The sequence below is a fragment of the Balaenoptera borealis genome, assembly GCF_965194805.1.
Source record: "Balaenoptera borealis genome assembly, chromosome: 2".
Lineage (NCBI taxonomy): Eukaryota > Metazoa > Chordata > Mammalia > Artiodactyla > Balaenopteridae > Balaenoptera > Balaenoptera borealis.
The window spans coordinates 129,400,007-129,419,706 of NC_138867.1; the positions used below are offsets into that span (position 1 = coordinate 129,400,007).

At 44.0% G+C, this 19,700-nt stretch overlaps 1 protein-coding gene across 19 annotated transcripts in view; it reads left to right on the top strand.

Annotated features, from left to right (window-relative positions):
* SLC36A1 (solute carrier family 36 member 1) overlaps positions 1-19,700 on the top strand; it is a 165,763-nt gene that overhangs the window by 25,018 nt on the left and 121,045 nt on the right. For 17 of the 19 annotated variants that reach the window (XR_014241163.1, XR_014241164.1, XM_082379122.1 and 14 more), the window contains exons 8-10: positions 2,501-2,599; positions 6,813-6,979; positions 17,347-17,516. Coding sequence is in view for 17 of the 19 variants with exons in the window: in XM_082379122.1 (XP_082235248.1) it covers positions 2,501-2,599; positions 6,813-6,979; positions 17,347-17,516 (436 nt within the window). In the remaining 2 variants the exon portion in view is untranslated. Of the gene's footprint in view, positions 1-2,500; positions 2,600-4,233; positions 4,288-6,812; positions 6,980-17,346; positions 17,517-19,700 lie in introns of those variants that run through there. The other 2 variants (XM_082379116.1, XM_082379121.1) reach the window with 2 other exon arrangements.

Below are 19,700 nucleotides of genomic sequence, written 5' to 3' on the forward strand. Positions count from 1 at the left end.
ATGACTCTGGGCAGTAGTCATCCATTAACCAGCAGATCCACTAACCTCCTGTTTTCAGGAACTTTAGTTCCACTGTGACTCAGGGATAATTACGGGGTGATCTCACCCTCATATTTCATCAAAGAACAAAAATATTTACGAGTCTTCTCTTCATTCTAGGAACTGAAGTGCTTCTTTTTTCTTTTTTGGCTGTGTTGGGTCTTCATTGCTGCACGCAGGCTTTCTCTAGTTGTGGCGAGCAGGGGCTACTCTTCTTTGCGGTGTGCGGGCTTCTCATTGCAGTGGCTTCTCTTGTTGCGGAGCACAGGCTCCAGGCACACGGGCTTCAGTAGCTGCAGCACGCGGGCTAAGTTGTTGCGGCACGCAGGCCCTACAGCGTGCAGGCTTCAGTAGTTGCGGCACATGAGCTCTAGGGCGGGCAGGCTATAGTAGTTGTGGAGCGCAGGCTCTAGAGCACAGGCTCAGTAGTTGTGGCACACGGGCTTAGTTGCTCCACGGCATGTGGGATCTTCCTGGACCAGGGATCGAACCCATGTCCCCTGGCAGGCGGATTCTTAACCACTGCGCCACCAGGGAAGTCCCTGAAGTGCTTCTTATGAGAGATCTAACTGATTTCTTAGCAGGGGCTCAGAAAAAAAAAAAAAAAGAAAGCATTTAAAAAATCCTTTATATTTTAGGAAGACTATAATATAATTGCTTTGAAATCTTTTAAAGAGAAGCCTATTACAGAGAGGAATAGTAGGTATCTTTTTGCTCTCTGATATTATTCCATCACACTATTAGAACATGCCCCATATCTTTCTAGAGACCTCTTTAGTGAAATCAGTTTTAAAAGATTGTAAAAGGCAGTTTTAAAGTCATTTTTTAATCTAAAGGCCAAATTCTGAAAGGATGGCAGCTTCTCTCTCCTCTGAGTCCTGCTCCTTCAATACTGTCCATCACTGGAGACTCTTGCCCATTGGTCAGCTAGGTGGGTACATACTTACATTGTACCTGCAGTTATCAAGTGCCTTGGTTTTTATTTGCCTCCTTTTAAAAATGCTGTTTTTGCTATATTTTTCCCCATATGTGCCAATACTCCTGTCGTGTGCCTATCAAAAATATTTTCCAAGTGTTGATTTACAGAATTTTTGAAAAAAGAGAGAAAGGGAAGTAGAGAAAAAAAGAGAAAGTGCTCATCTAAAAATCTACCACCTTTCCCTCAGCTTTATCTGTGTGGAGTGTTTATGTAGTTGTATCATGGTGAATATATAAATTTTAAAAATATTTTTCTCATTACTATTTCATAAGCAGTTTTCATGTACTACTTAGTTATCCCACTCTTTACTTTTTTTTTTTTTTTTTTTCCACTCTTTACTTTTTAAATAGTGCATAACATTCTGTGGTTTATTGGATGTGCAGTAAACTAACTGTTCAGATGTTTGGGAGCACTTGTTATCACTTACTGTTAAAAAGCCTTGCTCAACTTTTTTCATATTTTCATCATTTTTTTCCTACTTAGATTATATTTCTGGGGATGGGATTACCTAGTGAAAGAACATGATTCTTTTTATGCAGTCTCTAACATTTTAAGTTTTTTTAAAATAAATTTATTTTTTTATTTTTGGCTGCGTTGGGTCTTTGTTGCTGTGCGTGGGCTTTCTCTAGTTGCGGCGAGCGAGGGCTACTCATCGTTGTGGTGCGCGGGCTTCTCATTGCAGTGGCTTCTCTTGTTGCGGAGCAGGGGCTCTAGGCACACGGGCTTCAGTAGTTGTGGCACGTGGGCTTCAGTAGTATGGCTCGTGGGCTCTAGAGCGTGGGCTCTAGAGGGCAGGCTCAGTAGTTGTGGTGCACGGGCTTAGTTGCTCGTGGTACGTGAGATCTTCCCGGACCAGGGATTAAACCCACGTCCGCTGCGTTGGCAGGCGGATTCTTTTTTTTTTTTTTTAAATGACTTATTTATTTATTTATTTATTTACGGCTGTGTTGGGTCTTCGTTTCTGTGCGAGGGCTTTCTCTAGTTGCGGCAAGTGGGGGCCACTCTTCATCGCGGTGCGCGGGCCTCTCACTATCGCGGCCTCTCTTGTTGCGGAGCACAGGCTCCAGACGCGCAGGCTCAGTAATTGTGGCTCACGGGCCCAGTTGCTCCGCGGCACGTGGGATCTTCCCAGACCAGGGCTCGAACCCGTGTCCCCTGCATTGGCAGGCAGATTCTCAACCACTGCGCCACCAGGGAAGCCCCGGCAGGCGGATTCTTAACCACTGAACCACCAGGGAAGTCCCAACATTTGAGTTTTTAATGGTACTTTGGGCTAGTCTTTCCCCAAAGCAAGTAGGGTTTTCTCAGCTTGATGGAAAAAAAAAAAGAAAGGCTATAAATGACCCCAAATCATCTGTCAAATGTTAGACTTTCTCCCTTCAGAGGATCTTGGACTTAGGAAAGTTTTGACCTGTCTGATGCTGGGGTTGAAATCATGAATGTCTATATAGCCTTTGCTCTGTTTTATTTTCTCTCTTTCAGGATATCCCAGACCCCAGTTTACTCCCCTTGGTGGCATCCTGGCAGACCTACCCTCTGTTCTTTGGCACGGCCGTTTTTGCATTTGAAGGCATCGGGATGGTAAGAGTTGCACTGTGATTCTCTGGTGCCCTCAGTGTCCTTTAAGGAATGCTGAGGAAATGCTATTAGAAATTATCTTCTGAGTCTTATTGGCCAGTTAATGAACAGTGTTTCAGAGACTCCACTGAAGTTTCCCAGCTCCAGCTTTTGGAAGTAAGTTGTGTGTAATTTGAGAATGTTTCCCTTCAATCCCTCTCTGTTGCACACTCACCTCCTGTGTGTGCAGTAAGCAGCAGTGCAGGGCAATTCTGAACACAGGGTCTAGATTCAGACTGACTTGGGGTGAGTCCCGGCTCTGCCAGAGAGTAGCTGTGTGACCTTGTGCAAGGACTCGCCTTCTCAGAGCCTTCATTGTTTGCTTCTGAAAAGTGGGCTTAATGTTTAGTAGTTGTTAGGATTAAATGAGATATGTGTAAAGTGCTTTGTATGGTCCCTGACATATGGTGAGCATTAAGTACTTTTTATTTTCGTTAATAATACTATTGATTTTATTGTTAAATCAATAAACATACGAATGAATTCTCTGCCCTGGAACACTGTTGAGCTGTATTTTCCTTGTATAAATGAGTAGCCTTTACTCCTAGCTCAGCTTCCCCATGTTGGTGCTGTGATTTCACCAAATTCTTCTCCTAAAGGGAGGAATCGGTCACTCAGGTGTACCTATTTTGGTTTTTATTTGTGTTTTTCATAATAAAGGTCCAGAATTCTTCTCTGAAGAAAGTTATTAGCTCTGCTGGCCTAGGGCTTAGGAAATGGGAAGACACTTCTTTCATGGAATATCTTTTTGTCCCCATTTGATTGTCCTGTCACCTTATACACTTTAAAGAAAACCTAGAAGCTGGACATTTTTTGTCACAATTTGAGGAATTGCCCCGGTGGTGTCCATGGAATGTGAGGCTCTAACAACATGGGGAAGGCTTTTTGAGTGATTGTGTGTACGTGATTGTCCTGAGGTTTTGAACCTTTCCCTGTGCTTGTTCTTGGGGCTTCTCATTGCCCAAGAAGAATGTCTCATCTTTTTTTTTTTTTTTAATTTTTTAAAATAAATTGTTTATTTTATTTTTGCATTGGGTCTTCGTTGCTGTGTGCGGGCTTTCTCTAGTTGCGGCAAGCAGGGGCTACTCTTCGTTGCGGTGCGTGGGCTTCTCATTGCGGTGACTTCTCTTGTGGAGCACAGGCTCTAGGCGCGTGGGCTTCAGTAGTTGTGGCTCATGGGCTTAGTTGCTCTGTGGCGTGTGGGATCTTCCCAGACCAGGGCTCGAACCCGTGTCCCCTGCATTGGCAGGCAGATTCTTAACCCCTGCGCCACCAGGGAAGCCCCAGAATGTCTCATCTTGATTCACAGACATATAAGGTTTCCCTGCTGCTGGGGGAGAGGCCTGAAGGGGCCTGTATTATAGCAGGAGAAAGAGGTCCTGAGCACTCGGGGCTGGAAAGAAGAGGCTGAGTGAGTGCGGAAAGTTGCCTGGGTTCTTAAGGAACGTTGTACTGCATTTGTCAGTTTTCCCTAACAGCACAGGGCAGAAATTGTTCTTTGCTTCGTTTCATTATCTGAGGCTTGGATACGGAGTGATTCTGTAATTGTCATTATCTGTTACTTCAAGATTTGTCCATGTTTTCTCTTTTTACAATAGAGACACTGCTGTTTTGACTGTTAGTTTGGATCTGAGGGCTGTTGGGCATGACCGGTAAGAGCTCTGGACTCACTGGGGTTTCCCGTGCTCTCTCTGTTTCTGCACCATTGGCCTGGGCTGGCCGGGCTGGAGGAGACGGGCACCCTGCCCTCTGGCTCCTGAGACTCTCCATAGAAAGAAACCGAAGGAAAGCTTAGAAACTGTTTCTCATTGGATGTGGATCAACTGAAGCTTGAGCCCCTTGAGCCAGTCGGGGGCGTTGCTGAGGGCCAGTTGGAGATGCAGAGCTGTGATGCGCCCCAGAGCCCCAGGCCTGCAGCAGGCTCGCAGTGTCTGCCATCGCCGGGTGTGTCTGGCTCAGACCTGCTCTGCCTGGTGGCCTCAGGCCCTCAAGGAAAATGAGCATAATGACAAGATCAAAGACAGTCGGGGACGGGGTGGGGCAGTTTGATGTTGCCCTGAGTCACGTTTCGGGAGTCAGACCAGCCAGGGGCAGTTGACAGCAGATCATGAAGGTTGTCACAGTCACACTTGCTATTTTCCCTGTCCCTATACGAACCAGCCTTCATTAAGGGCCTTTCCTAACAGTATGGAGGTTCCTCAAAAAACTAAAAACAGAGACTTCCCTGGTAGTCCAGCGGTTAAGACTCCTCGCTCCCAACGCGGATTCGATCCCTGGTTGGGGAACTAACATCCCACATACCGCAACTAAGCCCACACGCCGCAACGAAGACCCAGCACAGCCTATATAAGTAAATAAATAATAAATAAAAATAAATTTATTGAAACAGAAACCTAAAAATAGAGTTGCTATGTGATCCAGCAATTCCACTCCTGGGCATCTACCCAGACAAAACTATAATTTGAAAAGATACACGCACCCCTATGTTCATAGCAGCACTATTCACAATAGCCAAGACGTGGAAGCAACCTAAATGTCCACTGACAGATGAATGAATAAAGAAGACGTGGCATACACACACACACACACACACACACACACACACACACACAATGGAATATTACTCAGCCATTGAAAAGAATGAAATAATGCCATTTGCAGCAATGTGGTTGCAACTAGAGATTATCATACTAAATGAAGTAAGTCAGAAAGAGAAAGACAAGTATTGTCTGATATCACTTATATTAGAATCTAAAATACGACCCAAACAAACATATCTACGAAACAAGAACAGACTCACAAATAGAGAGAACAGACTTGTGGTTGCCAAGGGGGCAGAGGTAGGGAAGGATTGAGAGTTTGGGATTAACAAATACAAGCTATTACATATAGGATGGATAAACAACAAGGTCCTACTGTATAGCACAGGGAACTGTATTCAATATCCTGTGATAAATCATAATGGAAAAGAATATGAAAAAGAATATATATATATGTATGACTGAGTTACCTTGCTGTGCAGCAGAAATTAAACACAACATTGTAAGTCAACTATACTTCAATAAAATTTTTTAAAAGAAAATTTTCATAATAAAAATTATAAGTACTAAAAAAAAAAAAAGGGGCCTTTCCTTGGCTTTGGCTAATGTTAAAGAAAGTCCTGGGCTTCCCTGGTGGTGCAGTGGTTGGGAGTCCGCCTACCAATGCAGGGGACACAGGTTTGAGCCCTGGTTCGGGAGGATCCCACATGCTGTGGAGCAACTAGGCCCGGGCGCCACAACTACTGAGCCTGCGCTCTAGAGCGCGTGAGCCACAGCTACTGAGCCTGCTTGCCACAACCATTGCAGCCTATGCACCTGAAGCCCGTGCTCCACCATGGGGGAGGCCACCACAATGAGAGGCCCGCGCGCCACGGCTGGGGAGAGCCCGCGTGCAGCGGCAAGGACCCAACGCAGCCAAGAATAAAATAAATACATTTAATTAAAAAAAAAAAAAGTCCTCTGCTGTGAGGGAGAAGGCCGTGAGTATCAGTGGTTTGAAATAGGAGTCTGGAAACTGGGTTTTGTTATACATCTCCACGATCCTCAATCTCCAGGGTCCTCTCGGTTTCTCTAACTTGGAGATTTCACTTGTCACTGCTAGTGCCCACCCCTTTTGAGGTAAGGAAACAGTTTCTGGGAACTGGAGTGGCAGTTTTCCCTGACCTGCATTTTGCATTCTTGGGACAGGTTAGCAGAGCTGTGATTTCAGGTGAGGTACAGCTGGCTTGGGCCACCACCCGTGTCTCTTCCTTGTTGCGCTGGGTGGGCATGATGCGAGAGGGCCTGCTGGGTGCCATGCCACCTGCATTCGAGGGGCAAACAGCACTCCCAGCCCACAGGGATCTTGTAGCTGGAGGCAAAGAGCCAGCCTGTGCCAGGAGTCCTGGCTTCGGGACCTGCCCGCCCTTACCTCCTGGGACTTCCTGCTTAGACAGCAGGCTCCAGAGCTCCTCCAGCTCGGCAAGCGTAACTAATGAGGAACAGCTTGCATTTGTCTGTCTAGTCAAGGACAGATGTGCTTTGGGGGAATTTGGGAATAGAGAAGTTACTTTTTTCTGAGACTATTACTTTGTTGTTGTCATTGGCCATTAATGTTGCTTTATTCTATGCTTTCTCTTCTCTCACTACTCTCCTAGGTTCTGCCCCTTGAAAACAAAATGAAGGATCCCCGGAAGTTTTCGTTTATCCTCTATGGGGGAATGGCTATCATCACTGTCCTCTACATCAGCCTGGGGAGTCTGGGATACCTGCAATTTGGAGCTAAGATCCAAGGGAGCATAACCCTCAACCTGCCCAACTGTTGGTATGTGGGGGAAGATGGAACCCTGGGAGCACCGGGTTTTTTAAAAAATGAATGAGGGTCAGAATGTGTATTTTTCCTCCTCCCTATCTCTTAAATCAGCCCACTTCACTTTTTAAAAAAATTTTATTTGTTTTATTTATTTATTTTTGTCTGCGTTGGGTCTTCGTTGCTGCGGGCAGGCTTTCTCTAGGTGCGGCGAGCGGGGGCTACTCTTTGTTGCGGTGCGCCGGCTTCTCATTGCAGTGGCTTCTCTTGCTGCAGAGCACGGGCTCTAGGCACACGGGCTTCCGTAGTTGTGGCATGCGGGCTCCAGAGCACAGGCTCAGTAGTCGTGGCACACGGGCTTAGTTGCTCCACGGCATGTGGGATCTTCCCAGACCTGGGCTCGAACCCGTGTCCCCTGCACTGGCAGGCGGATTCTTAACCACTGCGCCACCAGGGAAGCCCCAGCCCACTTCACTTTAGCTCTCCCTTGCCACCAGCCCCCAGCCTAGCACCATCCCTCCTTGGCTGCCCACTAAGCCTTTTGGCTGGTTTCCCTGCCTGGGTCTGACTCTCTCTCCAGATCTGTTCTCTTCCTGTTACCCGTGTGAGCCATCTAACCCTTAGTCCAGTCATGCACTTCCCCACTGAGAAGGTTCAAAGGCTTCCTTTAGTTCTTATGATAAAGAGGAAACCTTCAGGTACAGTCAGGGCCACTCAGGCTCTAGCCCCACCCCTACCTTATTCCTTCTCAGTGAGGAGGACTCAGCCTGGGCGTCACTCTGTTTGAGAAACTTCTCTGATGTCTCAGCCACAGACACTTCATGTCTAGGTCAGTGGCCCTCCTCACTGCTGCCCTGGAGTCCCGTGAGGATCCTGTCCTAATTCTTCTCCCATTGTGTTGTAGTTGTCCGTTTACCTGTACTGTGATCTCCCTACATTGTAAGCTCTGAGGGCAGCAACTGTCCAGTTCTTCATTTTGCTCCAAGCCCCTGGCACAATGCCTGGCGTACGATCAAAACCCAGTGAAAAGTTTTTGAATGAAAAGGAGGACTAAGCGCTGAGACTGTGAGGCATTTATAAATGAGGAGAGGTTACCAGGAAGCCAGTGGGGCACAGAGGATAGAGGTGATCTGCCGTGTCCCAGCTCTATGGCCTTGGACAGATCACAGCTTCTCACTGCCTCAGTTCCCCTTTCTGGGAAATAAGAAGAGTCATTTTTGCCGGGATTGTCATGAAGATCAAAAGATGTGTGTGAGCTTTCTAATACTGTACTGGCACTATGGAGAAGTAGGATGCTGCAAGAGCTTTATGCTTTGGGTGAGTCATTCTGATGGAAATGGATGCTGCATGGATTGATTGATCCCCTGACTGATGGTGCCATTTCTCCCAGGAGATCTGAGCCCAGAAGGGTCAAGCATCCAGTCCATTGACCTTGAACCATTCTAAATAGACAGAGAAAGAGGAGGGCAAACCTGCTTGGTTCCCAGCTTCTGCTGTGCCTGTCCCATGGCTGTCACCTGCTCCATGTGCAGGTGCAGCTGGAGCCTCTCACCGTGGGCCTGGGATGCTAGGGAACCCTTCTGTATCTCATTTTCCCTAAGTCATGGTTGCTGTATTGTAGAAAAGCACTGAGACATACTGAAATGCTTCCTAAGAAGGTAGATGTCACAGGGTGTGTCTTAAGCAGCAGTTCTTTTCGGAAGATTACAATTTCATTGCAGAGAGCAGCCGTGAGCAGATTCTGAGAAGCTTGTCGAATGCCCTAGGGATCAGAATAACCTTTCAGGCCAGTCTGGTTTTAGAGCTCTGATCAGTGATGCATTGTACAAGGACAGATTGAGAAAACTGAGAAAAACATTTTTTCAGGAGTATCAGTGTTTCCCACAGGACACCCTAATCAGCAGGGCTCTGGGAACTAGGTTTGTTGTATGGCCAGCCAAGTGGTAGCCCTGAAATGGGCTTTTGTTTTCTGAAAGTCCTTCTCTTTCCCGCTGATGCCTGCTTTTAAATTTCCAAATGTTCCTGCCCTTTCAAGAGAGAAGAGTCGGGTGGTAGCTCGCATAAGTGAAGATAAATGGATCAGGAGCCGCAGAAGCAGCCCACGTAATCTGAAGCCATAGCTGAGCATCTGTCTTCTTTCCTCTGATGTTTCAAACCCACCTACCCTAATCTTTCTGCCTCCATTCGGGTGTGATTTATTTGGCCATCCCAGCAGGTGACTATCCTGATTCTAGACTTCCCAGCACTCCAGAAGGCTTTGGTGCTGCACTGAGTTTAATTATAGAGCCACTAGCTGGTTTCTTCCCCAAGGATTATTTATCATCTCTTCTTGGAGCAAGTAAGACGTTTTGTCAATCTCAGTTTCTCCCAGGGTGTTCTGCCCATAGCATTAGAACATCTTCTAGGTATTAATTTCGACCGCAGAGGAATTCAGTATGCATCATGCACAATATAATCACCACTTTTAAATAGATTTCCAAGGGAGGGAGGTCCATGTTTCTCACTTCATAATGCATGAGGATCTTATTTGAGTGGAGCTTTGCTTAGGGGCAGTGTCCTTCCCTTTAATGATCAAGTCAGATCTGTGAATACTTACTGATCAGGCCTTTTTTCTCCTCTGCACAGTCCTAGGCCTGGGATAAGATAGAGATGTCCCATGGTGAGTTAGCAGTCTCCCTGAGAAGCTACCCATGAAGCAGTAGTAGGATAGTAACCCTAGTGGAATGGAAAGATGGATTTTGCTCCTGCCTCTTGCCCTGTGTGGTCACTGTCTGATTCTAGGGAGCACAGAGTTGGATGGGAAGGATATAAATAGGCTTGTTGGAGTTACATTGTATTTTTTTTTAATTTATTTTTATTTATTTATTTTTATAACATCTTTATTGGAATGTAATTGCTTTACAATGGTGTGTTAGTTTCTGCTTTATAACAAGGTGAATCAGTTATACATATACATATGTTCCCATATCTCTTCCCTCTTGCGTCTCCCTCCCTCCCACCCTCCCTATCCCACCCCCTAGGTGGTCACAGAGCACCAAGCTGATCTCCCTGTGCTACGCGGCTGCTTCCCACTAGCTATTGGTTTTACATTTGGTAGTGTATGTATGTCCATGCCACTCTCTCACTTTGTCACAGCTTACCCTTCCCCCTCCCCATATCCTCAGTTCCATTCTCTAGTAGGTCTGTGTCTTTATTCCCGTCTTGCCCCTTAGGTTGCTTCCATGTCCTGGCTATTGTAAATAGAGCTGCAATGAACATTTTGGTACATGACTCTTTTTGAATTATGGTTTTCTCAGGGTATATGCCCAGTAGTGGGATTGCTGGGTCATATGGTAGTTCTATTTTTAGTTTTTTAAGGAAACTCCATACTGTTCTCCATAGTGGCTGTATCAATTTACATTCCCACCAACAGTGCAAGAAGATTCCCTTTTCTCCACACCCTCTCCAGCATTTATTGTTTGTAGATTTTTTGATGATGGCCATTCTACTGGTGTGAGATGATATCTCATTGTAGTTTTGATTTGCATTTCTCTAATGATTAATGATGTTGAGCATCCTTTCATGTGTTTGTTGGCAATCTGTATATCTTCTTTGAAGAAATGTCTATTTAGGTCTTCTGCCCATTTTTGGATTGGGTTGTTTGTTTTTTTGATATTGAGCTGCATGAGCTGCTTGTAAATTTTGGAGATTAATCCTTTCTCAGTTGCTTCATTTGCAAATATTTTCTCCCATTCTGAGAGTTGTCTTTTGGTGTTGCTTATGGTTTCCTTTGCTGTGCAAAAGCTTTGAAGTTTCATGAGGTCCCATTTGTTTATTTTTGTTTTTATTTCCATTTCTCTAGGAGGTGGGTCAAAAAGGATCTTGCTGTGATTTATGTCATAGAGTGTTCTGCCTATGTTTTCCTCTGAGAGTTTGATAGTGTCTGACCTTACATTTAGGTCTTTAATCCATTTTGAGTTTATTTTTGTGCATGGTGTCAGGGAGTGTTCTAATTTCATACTTTTACATGTACCTGTCCAGTTTTCCCAGCACCACTTATTGAAGAGGCTGTCTTTTCTCCACTGTATATGCTTGCCTCCTTTATCAAAGATAAGGTGACCATATGTGCGTGGGTTTATCTCTGGGCTTTCTATCCTGTTCCACTGATCTATATTTCTGTTTTTGTGCCAGTACCATACTTTCTTGATTACTGTAGCTTTGTAGTATAATCTGAAGTCAGGGAGCCTGATTCCTCCAGCTCCGTTTTTCTTTCTCAAGATTGCTTTGGCTATTCGGGGTCTTTTGTGTTTCCATACAAATTGTGAACTTTTTTGTTCTAGTTCTGTGAAAAATGCCAGTGGTAGTTTGATAGGGATTGCATTGAATCTGTAGATTGCTTTGGGTAGTATAGTCATTTTCACAATGTTGATTCTTCCAATCCAAGAACAGGGTATATCTCTCCATCTATTTGTATCATCTTTAATTTCTTTCATCAGTGTCTTATAATTTTCTGCATACAGGTCTTTTGTCTCCATAGGTAGGTTTATTCCTAGATATTTTATTCTTTTTGTTGCAATGGTAAATGGGAGTGTTTTCTTAATTTCACTTCCAGATTTTTCATCACTAGTGTATAGGAATGCTAGAGATTTCTGTGCATTAATTTTGTATCCTGCTACTTTACCAAATTCATTGATTAGCTCTAGTAGTTTTCTGGTAGCATCTTTAGGATTCTCTATGTATAGTATCATGTCATCTGCAAACAGTGACAGCTTTACTTCTTCTTTTCTGATTTGGGTTCCCTTTATTTCTTTTTCTTCTCTGATTGCCATGGCTAAAAATTCCAAAAGTATGTTGAATAGTGGTGAGAGTGGGCAACTTTGTCTTGTTCCTGATCTTAGTGGAAATGGTTTCAGTTTTTCACCATTGAGGATGATATTGGCTGTGGGTTTGTCATATATGGCCTTTATTATGTTGAGGAAAGTTCCCTCTCTGCCTACTTTCTGCAGGGTTTTTATCATAAATGGGTGTTGAATTTTGTCAAAAGCTTTCTCTGCATCAATTGAGATGATCATATGGTTTTTCTCCTTCAATTTGTTAATATGGTGTATCACATTGATTGATTTGCATATATTGAAGAATCCTTGCATTCCTGGGATAAACCGCACTTGATCATGGTGTATGATCCTTTTAATGTGCTGTTGGATTCTGTTTGCTAATATTTTGTTGAGGATTTTTGCATCTATGTTCATCAGTGATATTGGCCTGTAGTTTTCTTTCTTTGTGACATCTTTGTCTGGTTTTGGTATCAGGGTGAGGGTGGCCTCGTAGAATGAGTTAGGGAGTGTTCCTCCCTCTGCTATATTTTGGAAGAGTTTGAGAAGGATAGGTGTTAGCTCTTCTCTAAATGTTTGATAGAATTCGCCTGTGAAGCCATCTGGCTTTTGTTTGTTGGAAGATTTTTAATCACAGTTTCAATTTCAGTGCTTGTGATTGGTCTGTTCATATTTTCTATTTCTTCCTCATTCAGTCTTGGCAGCTTGTGCATTTCTAAGAATTTGTCCATTTCTTCCAGGTTGTCCATTTTATTGGCATAGAGTTGCTTGTAGTAATCTCTCATGATCCTTTGTATTTCTGCAGTGTCAGTTGTTACTTCTCCTTTTTCATTTCTAATTCTTTTGATTTGAGTCTTCTCCCTTTTTCTCTTGATGAGTCTGGCTAATGGTTTATCAATTTTGTTTATCTTCTTAAAGAACCAGCTTTTAGTTTTATTGATCTTTGCTATTGTTTCCTTCACTTCTTTTTCATTTATTTCTGATCTGACCTTTATGATTTCTTTTCTTTTGCTAACTTTGGGGTTTTTTTGTTCTTCTTTCTCTAATTGCTTTAGGTGTAAGGTTAGGTTGTTTATTTGAGATGTTTCTTGTTTCTTAAGGTAGGATTGTATTGCTCTAAACTTCCCTCTTAGAACTGCTTTTGCTGCATCCCATAGGTTTCGGGTCATCGTGTTTTCATTGTCATTTGTTTCTAGGTATTTTTTGATTTCCCCTTTGATTTCTTCAGTGATCACTTCGTTATTAAGTAGTGTATTGTTTAGCCTCCATGTGCTTGTATTTTTTACAGATCTTTTCCTGTAATTGATATCTAGTCTCATAGCGTTGTGGTCGGAAAAGATACTTGATACGATTTCAATTTTCTTAAATTTACCAAGGCTTGATTTGTGACCCAAGATATGATCTATCCTGGAGAATGTTGCATGAACACTTGAGAAGAAAGTGTATTCTGTTGTTTTTGGATGGAATGTCCTATAAATATCAATTAAGTCCATCTTGTTTAATGTATCCTTTAAAGCTTGTGTTTCCTTATTTATTTTCATTTTGGATGATCTGTCCATTGGTGAAAGTGGGGTGTTAAAGTCCCCTACTATGATTGTGTTACTGTCGATTTCCCCTTTTATGGCTGTTAGTATTTGCCTTATGTATTGAGGTGCTCCTATGTTGGGTGCATAAATATTTACAATTGTTATATCTTCTTCTTGGATCGATCCCTTGATCATGATGTAGTGTCCTTGGTCTCTTGTAGTAGTCTTTATTTTAAAGTCTATTTTGTCTGATATGAGAATTGCTACTCCAGCTTTCTTTTGATTTCCATTTGCATGGGATATCTTTTTCCATCCCCTCACTTTCAGTCTGTATGTGTCCCTAGGTCTGAAGTGGGTCTCTTGTAGACAGCATATACACGGGTCTTGTTTTTGTATCCATTCGGCCAGTCTATGTCTTTTGGTTGGAGCATTTAATCCATTTACATTTGAGGTAATTATCGATATGTATGTCCCTATTCCCATTTTCTTAATTGTTTTGGGTTTGTTATTGTAAGTCTTTTCCTTCTCTTGTGTTTCCTGCCTAGAGAAGTTCCTTTAGCATTTGTTGTAAAGCTGGTTTGGTGGTGCTCAATTCTCTTAGCTTTTGCTTGTCTGTAAAGGTTTTAATTTCTCCATCAAATCTGAATGAGATCCTTGTTGAGTAGAGTAATATTGGTTGTAGGTTTTTCTCCTTCATCACTTTAAATATGTCCTGCCACTCCCTTCTGGCTTGCAGAGTTTCTGCTGAAAGATCAGCTGTTAACCTTATGGGGATTCCCTTGTGTGTTATTTGTTGTTTTTCCCTTGCTGCTTTTAATATTTGTTCTTTGTATTTAATTTTTGATAGTTCGATTAATACGTGTCTTGGCATGTTTCTCCATGGATTTATCCTGTATGGGGTTCTCTGTGCTTCCAGGACTTGATTAACTATTTCCTTTCCCATATTAGGGAAGTTTTCAACTATAATCTCTTCAAATATTTTCTCAGTCCCTTTCTTTTTCTCTTCTTCTTCTGGGACCCATATAATTCGAATGTTGTTGCGTTTAATGTTGTCCCAGAGACTGTTCTCAATTCTTTTCATTCTTTTTTCCTTATTCTGCTCTGCGGTAGTTATTTCCACTATTTTATCTTCCAGGTCACTTATCCATTCTTCTGCCTTAGTTATTCTGTATTGATTACTTCTAGAGAATTTTTAATTTCATTTATTGTGTTGTTCATCATTGTTTGTTTGCTTTTTAGTTCTTCTAGGTCCTTGTTAAATGTTTCTTGTATTTTCTCTATTCTATTTCCAAGATTTTGGATCATTTTACTATCATTATTCTGAATTCCTTTTCAGGTAGACTGCCTATTTCCTCTTCATTTGTTAGGTCTGGTGGGTTTTTACCTTGCTCCTTCATCTGCTGTGTGTTTTTCTGTCTTCTCATTTTGCTTAACTTACTGTGTTTGGGTCTCCTTTTTGCAGGCTGCAGGTTCGTAGTTCCCGTTGTTTTTGGTGTCTGTCCCCAGTGGCTAAGGTTGGTTCAGTGGGTTGTGTAGGCTTCCTGGTGGAGGGGACTGGTTCCTGTGTTCTGGTGGATGAGGCTGGATCTTGTCTTTCTGGTGGGCAGGTCCACGTCTGGTGGTGTGTTTTGGCGTGTCTGTGACCTTATTATGATTTTAGGCAGCCTCTCTGCTAATGGATAGGGTTGTGTTCCTGTCTTGCTAGTTGTTTGGCATAGGGTGTCCAGCACTGTAGCTTGCTGGTCGTTGAGTGAAGCTGGGTCTTGGCGTTGAGATGGAGATCTCTGGGAGATTTTTGCCATTTGATATTACGTGGAACTTGGAGGTCTCTTGTGGACCAGTGTCCTGAAGTTGGCTCTCCCACTTCAGAGGCACAGCCCTAATGCCTGGCTGGTGCACCAAGAGCCTTTCATCCACATGGCTCAGAATAAAAGGGAGAAAAAATAGAAAGAAAGAAAGAAAGAAGGGAAAATAAAATAAAGTAAAATGAAATAAAGTTATTAAAATAAAAAATAATTATTAAGAAAAAAATTTTAAAAAGTGAAAAAAAACACAAAAAAACGGACGGACAGAACCCTAGAACAAATGGTAAAAGCAAAGCTGTACAGACAAAATCACACACAGAAGCATACAGATAGACACTCACAAAAAGACAAAAAGGGAAAAAAAAATATGTCTTTGCTCCCAAAGTCCACCTCCTCAATTTGGGATGATTCGTTGTCTATTCAGGTATTCCACAGATGCAGGGTACATCAGGTTGACTGTGGAGATTTAATCCGCTGCTCCTTTCCCTTTCTCTTCTTTGTTCGCACAGCTCCCGGGGTTCAGCTTTGGATTTGGACCTGCCTCTGCGTGTAGGTCGCCTGAGGGTGTCTGTCCTTTGCTCAGACAGGACGGGGTTAAAGGAGCAGCTGCTTTGGGGGCTCTGGCTCACTCAGGCCCGGGGCAGGGAGGGGTACGGATGCGGGGCGAGCCTGCAGCAGCAGAGGCCAGCATGACATTGCACCCACCTGAGACGCGCCGTGCGTTCTCCCGGGGAAGTTGTCCCTGGATCACGGGACCCTGGCAGTGGCGGGCTGCACAGGCTCCCGGGAGGGGAGGTGTGGAGAGTGACCTATGCTTGCACACAGGCTTCTTGGTGGCAGCAGCAGCAGCCTTAGCGTCTCATGCCCGTCTCTGGGGTCTGCGCTGATAGCCGCGGCTTGCGCCTGTCTCTGGAGCTCCTTTAAGCAGCGCTCTTAATCCCCTCTCCTTGTGCACCAGGAAACAAAGAGGGAAGAAAAAGTCTCTTGCCTCTTCGGCAGCTGCAGACTTTTTCCTGTACTCCCTCCCGGTTAGCTGTGGTGCACTAACCCCTTCAGGCTGTGTTCACGAAGCCAACCCCAGTCCTCTCCCTGGGATCTGACCGAAGCCCAAGCCTCCGCTCCCAGCCACTGCCCGCCCCGGCGGGTGAGCAGACAAGCCTCTCGGGCTGGTGAGTGCTGGTCGGCACTGATCCTCCGTGCGGGAATCTCTCCGCTTTGCCCTCCGCACCCCTGTTGCTGCGCTCTCCTCCGCGGCTCCGAAGCTCCCCCACTCCGCCACCCGCAGTCTCCGCCCGCGAAGGGGCTTCCTAGTGTGTGGAAACCTTTCCTCCTCCACAGCTCCCTCCCAGAGGTGCAGGTCCCGTCCCTATTCTTTTGTCTCTGTTTTTTCTTTTTTCTTTTGTCCTACCCAGGTACGTGGGGAGTTTCTTGCCTTTTGGGAGGTCTGAGGTCTTCTGCCAGCGTTCAGTAGGTGTTCTATAGGAGCTGTTCCACATGTAGATGTATTTCTGATGTATTTGTGGAGAGGAAGGTGATCTCCGCATCTTACTCTTCTGCCATCTTGAAGCTCCTCCACATTGTATTTTTAATTGTTTTTATTTTTGAAAGAATATATGCCTGTGGAAAAGACTCCAAATGTTCAAAGGGCATACAGAAAATGTTACGTTTCCACTTGCCTCTCCAGGACCCCAGTTTTACAATTTTCCATTTCACAGACAACCGTATTACCAGTTTCTTATGTTTCCTCCTGAAGATTTGGTGTATGTACGAATGTCACATGTATGTGTGTGTGAAGGGGAGTGTTTTTCCCTCTTTTTCCTTTTTTAGACAGTTGGTACCATACTGTCGACATTGTTCTGCTTCATGCTTTTTTCGCTTCATCGTATATCGTGGAGGTCATACCATATCAGCGCCTAGAGTTCTGTCTCCTACTTTTTAACAGTTATATGGGGGTGCCATGATCTATTTAACCAGTTCCCCACTGATTAACATTTAAACTCTTTTCAGTCTTTCAGACTTAAATAATGCTGCAGTGACATATTTTTTATGTAAGTTTATGTGCGCATGTGCAAGTATATCTACAAGATAAATCCCTAGACCTGAAATTGCTTGTCCAAAGGGCACATGCGCTTGTAACTTGGATAGATACGGCCAAATCACCTTGGGACTGTTTTGCACTCTCATTGCTGGTGTATGAGCGTGCAGAGCCGGCTCTGAACGTGTCTCGGCTCTCTCTGCAGGCTGTACCAGTCAGTTAAGCTGCTCTATTCCATCGGCATCTTCTTCACCTACGCCCTCCAGTTCTACGTCCCGGCCGAGATCATCATCCCCTTCTTTGTGGCCCGTGTGCCTGAGCATTGGAAGCTGGTGGTAGACCTATCCATGCGCACCATGCTGGTCTGCCTGACGTGTGAGTAGAGGGCAAGATCATTGCCTTGTCTGTTTTCTTCCAGAGGGCACCGAGTCCCCAGGGCTTTCATGAGAGAGAACTTGTATCATAGTGAAATGGCCAGTGCTGTGTGAGCAGCGAACTTGGGGTGCAGTCTCAGCTTCAGAGTTGAGGCACGTCCATGAAGGGAGTGAATTGATTATAGATGTGCTCTAAAGGACACGGGAATGGAAATGGTGCTTTATTTGTAGATATGGCCTAAAATGCAATGGCGATAGTCATAATTCATGGTAAACATGCGCAATTACTATTCCGTATGAAATATGGCAAAAGTTTAAAAGAGAGCCATTTAACCCATATGCATAATGAGTACTATAGGTTACTTTGATAGCAGGTGTATGTTTGTTTTTTCAAATAATCGTGTTTCCAATATGACAGTCTATTCCTTGGATTTCATTTTGAGACTGCTTGATACTATTCTAGACACTTTTGGATGTTGGTCTTACTAAAATATGTTTCTTAGAAAATTTCTGTTGATTAACCTAGGTGTTTGACTTATCACTTTGTGTTTTATTCCTCTTCCCTGACCACACACCCAGGAGCATGAGTTGAGAGACGAGATATCACCCTATTTGCTCTTGGTTAAAACTGGTACAAGTTCAAAACTAAAAATAAATTCTTTTTTTTTTTTTTTGAAGATTCTGTGAATTGATAGAATAGAGAATCCTTGAATAAATTGGTCTATAATATCTAATTTAAATTTCTAGGCGATTTGCAGTTTCTTTCCAAATTGAATGCTTCAATCATAGATTTCTCTTTTTGGTTGTGTTTAAGTTTTTTTTTTTTTTTTTCCCTTCATTTTATTCTTTTGGAAAAGAAACGTCTTTCCTTATTATATTGAGACTTCCCTGGGACTTTCTTTAAATTATCCAGTCCAAGCCTCTATAAAGTAAAGATAGGTCTATGTGATTTTTTTTTTTTTTTAATTTATTTATTTATTTATTTTTGGCTGTGTTGGGTCTTCGTTTCTGTGCTAGGGCTTTCTCCAGTTGTGGCAAGCGGGGGCCACTCTTCATCGCGGTGCGCGGGCCTCTCACCATCGCGGCCTCTCTTGTTGCGGAGCACAGGCTCCAGACGCTCAGGCTCAGTAATTGTGGCGCACGGGCTTAGTTGCTCCGCGGCATGTGGGATCTTCCCAGACCAGGGCTCGAACCCGTGCCCCCTGCATTGGCAGGCAGATTCTCAACTACTGCGCCACCAGGGAAGCCCCTCTATGTAATTTTTTAATTAGACCAGAATGGAATGTTTTAGGGATGAATGATGTGAAAGTTGTCTAGCATGCACTCATAGTATGGAAAGTCAGAAATGACTTTATTGGTTAACTGTTAGCAAGAGGAGGACAGGGAAGAGGCTGTCCATCCTTACCCAAGCAAACGTGGGAATCAGACTAGTGCCCATCCTGGAATGGACCTCCTCAAGCCACCTGCAGTTGTCTTCCTGATATTACTTCTAGGACAGTGGGTGAAAGTTCAGCATCCTGGATCTGCGTGGAAAAAGCTTACTGGAGCTGAGGAACTAAAGACTGTCCCTTGACCTTAATCTTGGGCAGCTCTCCTGCTGAAGATTTCTTATAGGGTGGACCTGGGTAGGACCTTGGGTACCTTGGATTCCCCAGCCCCAGAGAGCTGATGGCAACCAAGAATCTGACTTCTTATAGCCTTTATTTGACAGCCCTTCCGGCTCTCTCCTAGACCAGCCTAGAGCAACAACCCACTGCCTGCAGGCCACTGTTGCCTCAAAGCGACTGAAAGGAAGGAATGTGATATAGCTTGCTTTTCCAGTAAATTGCCTTAATGTGTGATAAGATAGGATGCTTGGACTCTTCTAGATTTTACTCCTGTCTCCTGCTGGCAACTCTGGAGGCTTTGATCAAATATGTATGTTTCCTCTGTGGATGGATTAGCTCTGAGTGTTGAGGAGACAGCTTCCACGTGAAAGTGTTCATAATGTCAACTCTCACGGCCCTGATTCTTGAATCCAAGGGGCGCTGGAAGAAAGGTTAGGGATAGCTCAAATAATGGGCTTTGTTTCAGAGTGGTTCCTCGAGAGAAGGCAGGTCTGTCTGGGTACAATGTGCTGTCCCTGCCGGAAGAGCTGGGGCACTGAGCTGGCCCTGACTCCTCTCACCGCCCCATTTTCATTTTC